This window comes from Ornithorhynchus anatinus, chromosome X5 (assembly GCF_004115215.2).
Source record: "Ornithorhynchus anatinus isolate Pmale09 chromosome X5, mOrnAna1.pri.v4, whole genome shotgun sequence".
Lineage (NCBI taxonomy): Eukaryota > Metazoa > Chordata > Mammalia > Monotremata > Ornithorhynchidae > Ornithorhynchus > Ornithorhynchus anatinus.
The window spans coordinates 1642299-1648202 of record NC_041753.1 but is presented as its reverse complement, the minus strand read 5'-3'; the positions used below and the strand labels follow the sequence as shown (position 1 = coordinate 1648202).

General features: G+C 48.5%; 1 protein-coding gene across 1 annotated transcript; it reads left to right on the top strand.

The window, feature by feature from the left end:
• The first annotated feature begins 745 nt into the window (after window positions 1-745).
• Window positions 746-1586, top strand: CX5H1orf68 (chromosome X5 C1orf68 homolog). The gene has a single exon (XM_029054606.2). It carries the CDS (start codon window positions 765-767, stop codon window positions 1497-1499), a length of 735 nt encoding a protein of 244 aa, XP_028910439.1. The 5' UTR covers window positions 746-764; the 3' UTR covers window positions 1500-1586.
• Window positions 1587-5904: the final 4318 nt, after the last annotated feature.

The window sequence follows — 5904 nt, the reverse complement described above, 5'->3', positions numbered from 1 at the left end:
GACAAGTCACTTCACTTGTCTGTGCCTCAGTTCCCTCAGATGTAAAATGGGGATTAAGACTGTGAGCCCCATGTGGGACATGGACTGTGTCCATCGGGATTAGTTTTTCATCAGTCAGTGTCTGGCACATAGTAAGTGCTTAGCCGATACTATAAAAAAAAGGAGTGGGCCATCGCACCGGGCCCCGCTCTCTCTGTCCCCTTGGAGCGATGAGAGCGAGAGCCAGTAGGGAGGAGGAATGGGCAGAAAACTGGGGTCTACCTGAGGAGAGTTTGGGATGCTAGAGGTGCGCTTCTTCGAAAACTGGACCCTATGCGACCCTCCCACCACGTCCCAGGAGGAAGGGAGTGGGGTTCACTCAGTTTTTTTAATGGCATTTGTTAAGTTCTTACTGTGTTCCAGGCACTATACTAAACGCTGGGGTAGAAACAAGATAATCAGGATGGACATAACTTTCATTTCATGGTATTTTTTTAAGCGCTTACCATGTTCCAGTCACGATACTAAACGCTGGGGTAGATGCAAGATAATCAGGTTGGACATAGGTGTCATTTCATTCAATCCATTTCATCGTATTTACTGAGCGCTTACTGCGTGCAAAGCACTGGGGCAGTACAAGATAACAAAATGTGAGTATCATGCAAGCAGGGAGGGACCCCTCCTGGGTGGGACGGGATGCTTATTCCGGTCGGAAATTAACTCGAAATTTTCTTGCAGGTCTTCTCTCCTTCCTCCTCCTCCTCCCTCCCCAAGCGCGCAGCGAGATGTGTGATCAGCAGAAGCAATCCCAGACCCTACCCCCTCCCTTAGTGAAAGGGGTCGGGCCCTCTCCTGTTCAGGTGACCAAGGGCCCGGCGCCAAATCCGATCGAAGCCCTCGTGAAGTGCCCGCCGCCGCGCCCGACTCAAACCTACGTGAAGTGCCCACCGCCGTGCCCGACTCAAACCCTCAAGTGCCCGCCGCCGTGCCCCATTCAAACCTACGTGAAATGCCCGCCTCCGTGCGTGACTCAAACCTACATGAAATGCGCCCCACCGTGCGGGCCTCAGAACATCGTCAAATGCCCACCGCCGTGCCAGACTCAAACGTGCTACGTCCAGTGCCCGGCCCCGTGCCCTCCCAAATGCCCGCCGCCGTGCCCCATCCAAAAATGTTACGTTCAGTGCCCGGCCCCGTGCCAGGCGCCAACTTACTACATCCAGCGCCCGCGTCAGACCTACTACGTGCCACAGCGCCCGGCCTGGCGCCCGGCTCCGCAGTGTTGCCCACCGCCGTGCCCTCGCCCGGCGGCCCCGAGCTGCTGCTCTTCCTCCTCCAGTTGCTGTAACCTGGCACCTCGCAGTTTCGGCATCCGCCCCCTGCGCCGCTGGGTGCGCGGCCCCGAGTGCTGCGACAATAGTTGCGGTGGCTACGGGGACGAATGCGAAGACTCGGGCTGCTGCCTGGGCATCATTCCCATGCGTGCCAGCGGGCCGGCCTGCTGCGAGGATGAATGCTGAGACGATCGGGGAAGAGGAGGAGGCGAGGCTCCGTCGACAAAGCCACGAGGAGGGGGATTCATCTCCCCAACTCCTCCCTCCACCCAAGCCCACCCCAAGGATGCCCCCTCCCCATCCCCGAATGGGCAACATCTCCTTGCTGGGGGTTACGCGGGGGAGAGGGCTGGCATGGGGTGTGGGACGATGGGGGGGCGAGCGGGTGGGTAGGTTTGGACCAATTCGGCACTAATAAAACTCATTTGACGGCTCTGAACTGGCTCCGCATCTTTGGCTTGACGGTCCGCATTCATTCATTCATTCAATGGTATTTAGTGAGCGCTTGCTGCGTGCAGCGCACTGTACTAAGCGTTTGGGAAGTACAGGGTAGCAATAAAGAGAGACACTCCCTGCCCACAACGTGCTCACAGACTAAATGGAGGCCGGAGGACCTGGAGGGCGGGCAGAGAGAGCCGCAGGGGTGGTAAGGGAGGTTGAGAGGAAGAGGAACCCAATTCCGGCCTGTGGAGCCCGGATCCGCAGCTCCCCAGCCTCCTGCCACAGATGGGGAGGGAAAGCTGAGGGGCTTCAGAGAGCCGCGGAGTGGTAATGAATAGGTGGTCCTGAACTCAGGCATCCGGCTAGGGGGACACTGGGGATAACTGAGTGGTTTCTGGAAGCCACATGACGTAATGGATAGAGCACTGGCCTGGGAGTCAGAAGGTCATGGGTTCTAATCCCAGCTCAGCCACTTGTCTGTTATGTGGTTTGGGACAAATCGCTTCACTTCTCTGTGCCTCCGTTCCCTCATCTGTAAAATGGGGATTGAGACGTGAGACCCACGTGGGACAGGAACTCTGTCCCACCCGATTTGCTTGGATCCACCCCAGCGCTCAGTACAGTGCTTGGCAAATAGCACGTAACAAATACAGTAATTATTATTATTATTATTGTGGAGCAGAGAAGTTGCATGGCCTAGTGGATAGAGCAAGGGCCTGGAAGTCAGAATGACCACAGTTCTAATCCTGGCTGTTCCACTTGTCGGCTGTGTGACCTTGGGCAAGTCACTTCCATTCCTCTGAGCCTCAGTTGTCTCATCTGTAAAATGGGAATGAAAATTTTGAACCCCATGAGGGACATGATTCACATATATCCACCCCAGCGCTTAGTACAGTGCCTGGTACACAGTAAGAACTTAACAAATACCATTTTTAAAAAAGAGGTGTGTGTGTGGCAATGGGACATGGACTGCCCCCCCCCTTCCTGGAGAGAACTGATCTGGCTTATAAACTCCTTGGCATCAGGGACCATGTCTACCAACTTTATCGTCTTGTCCTTCCTAGCGTTTAGCTCAATGCTCTGCACACAGTAAGTGTTCAGTAAATATCATTGATTGATCATGTGCTTACCTGTATATATCTATTATTTATTTATTTATGTTAATTTCATCTCCCCTTCTAGATTGTGAGTTCGTTGTGGGCAGGAATGTGTCTGCTATTAAATCGTTCTCTCCCACGTGCTTAGTATGCTTTGCATACCATAAGCACTCACTAAATACAGTTGAATGAATGAATGATCTGTAATAAATCACTTGATCAATTGGTGGCTGTCAGTCTTGACAGGTTCCTTTCCTGCCGCCTCTTTTCCCCAGCCTCAGCTCCTTTTTGCTAGGAGGGTCGAAATGGGTTGGATGAAGTTTTTGAAGGGACATCATCTTCTTTAAAAGTCTCCTGGAAGTCAGTCCACAAGTGACAACGAATGAAGTGATGGTCTTTTTCGAGAAAGTCAGCTCATCTGCCTTAGTACCAGAGGGTGGTCCTACTTTCAGACGAGAAGAGAGGGAAAGCCCCCTTCCCCTCTTCCTCCATCGTTTTCTCCTCTCCACCTCTCTCTGCTCTCCCTCTCCTTCCACACACATACTGTGCTAGGGAAACTGACAATCTGGCTGGGGGAGGGCGGAGAGAGTCAGAACAAAAGCACACACAGACACACACACATCTCTTCATGCGGGGGTCCCCACACACAGCCAGAACCCACTTAACAAATATTATCATTATAATTATCCTCTTTTCTATCTTCTTACCTGTAATGATTCTGTGTCTACCTCTCCTTCTACATTGTAAAATTCCCAAGGATAGAATCCTCACTCTCCCAAGTCCCCAGTATTCTGCACCCAGTAGGTGCTCAGTAATAATAATAATGATGCTAATAATAATATTCATTAAGTGCTTACTATGTGCAAGGCACAATAGTAAGTGCTGAGACGATATAAGATGAACAGTTCATAGTCCCTGTCCCACGTGGGGCTTACTCTCTAAGTAGGAGGGAGAATAAGTATTAGTCCCATATTACAGATGAGGATACTGAGGAACAGAGAAGTGCACTGCCTTGCCCAGAGAAGCAGTTTGGCCTCGTGGATAGAGCATGCCTGGGAGTCAGAAGGATCTGGGTTCTAATCCCAGATCCACCACTTGTCTGTTATGTGACCTTGGGCAAGTCACTTAACTTCTCTAGTCTGTAAACTCATTGTAGGCAGGGAATATGCCTATTTACATACAATTACACAATTATACAATTACAATTACATTGTATTCTCCCAAGTGCTTAGTACAGTGCTCTGCAAACGGTAAGCGCTCAGTGAATACGAGTGACTGACTGATTTAACTTCTCTGTGCCTCAGTTACCTCATCTGTAAAATGGAGATTAAGCCTTTGAGCCTTACGTGTGACAGGGACTGTGTCTGACCTGATTATTTTGTATCTACCCCAGCACTTAGAATGGTGCCTGGCACATAATAAATGTTTAACAAATACCATAAAAAAGGGGTCACACAGCAGGCAAGTGATAGATCCGAGTTAGAATATAGATCCTCTGATTCCCAGGCCTTTGCACTATTGGCTAGTCCACGGTGCTTCCAAGAGTCTTGTCAATCAATATGTCTGATTGACAGCACTCTGGGCTAATGCCCACATAGTGTGTGTAAATACATTGCCCACATAGTGCGAATGGCATAAACAAATTTGCCAACAGCGACAGATGATGGTGTGTGTCACTGTCCTCCAGTCTGCATAAACAGCTTCTTACACAATACACAATCCTTAGAATATCATTCATAAACAACATTGCTAGTGCCCATTAAATGAAAAGTTTAATGTAACAATATCCGATGTTACATACTTGCCTTGTATTCGCCACACTGTGTGTTATAAATAGTTCTACAGTATTCATATATAAATGTAAACACTATGTGTCACATACAGTAACGTACTTGAATCCTGATGTGATGGATAGAACACGGAGTCTGGGAGCTGGTAAACCTGTCCAGCTCTGCCACTTGTCTGTAGAGTAATAATAATGATAATAATAATAATAATGGTATTGGTTAAGCACTTACTATGAGTCAACTGTTCTAAGCTCTGGGGTAGATTCAAGCTAATCAGAATAGACCCAATCCCTGTCCCACATGGGGCTCAGTCTTAATCCCCATTTTACAGATGAGATAACTGAGGCACAGAGAAGTTCAGTGACTTGCCCAAGATCACACAGGAGACAAGTGTCACTCAACCTTTCTGGGCCTCAGTTTCCCCATCTGCAAAATAGAGATAATCATGCTTGCCTCTCCCTACCTCTCGGGGATGTCGTGAGGATAAAGAGGCCCATTATTATTTTTAAGTTATGTGAGGGTGCAGGGGTGAGGGTGCCTGATTATCAAAATGAATGAAAATGTGCTATAAAATAGCTGAATTATTATATCTTACTGCATGCAGAATAGTCACCTTTTGTTGGCAAGATCACACTTCCCAGGTGAGAAGACAATTAGCGGGAGTGGTGGGGAAAGAAAAAAAAATTCACAGAAAACACACTAATGCCACTTTTCTGGCTTCTGACCTCTGTGTTTTACAAATGGCAGCTACTGTATTTTTTATTAAAATGTCGGTATTTTGTGTTCAGTACAAGAAATATTTAGTTGCATGAATTAAATCAATTCATATACATATCGCCTTTTTGTTCGTGGCTCAGTGGAAAGAGCATGGGCTTTGGAGTCAGAGGTCATGAGTTCAAATCCCAGCTCTGCCACTTGTCAGCTGAGTGACTGTGGGCAAGTCACTTAACTTCTCTGGGCCTCAGTTACCCCATCTATAAAATGGGGATTAAGACTGTGAGCCCCATGTGCGACAACCTGCTTCCCCCCGTGTCTCCCCCAGCGCTTAGAACAGTGTTCTGCACATAGTAAGCGCTTAACAAATACCAACATTATTATTATTATTCCTCCTATCTGTAAATTATTCCAACATCTATCTCCCTCTGTTCTGATGATGATGATGTTGGTATTTGTTAAGCGCTTACTATGTGCAGAGCACTGTTCTAAGCGCTGGGGTAGACATAGGGGAATCAGGTTGTCCCACATGGGGCTCACAGTCTTAATCCC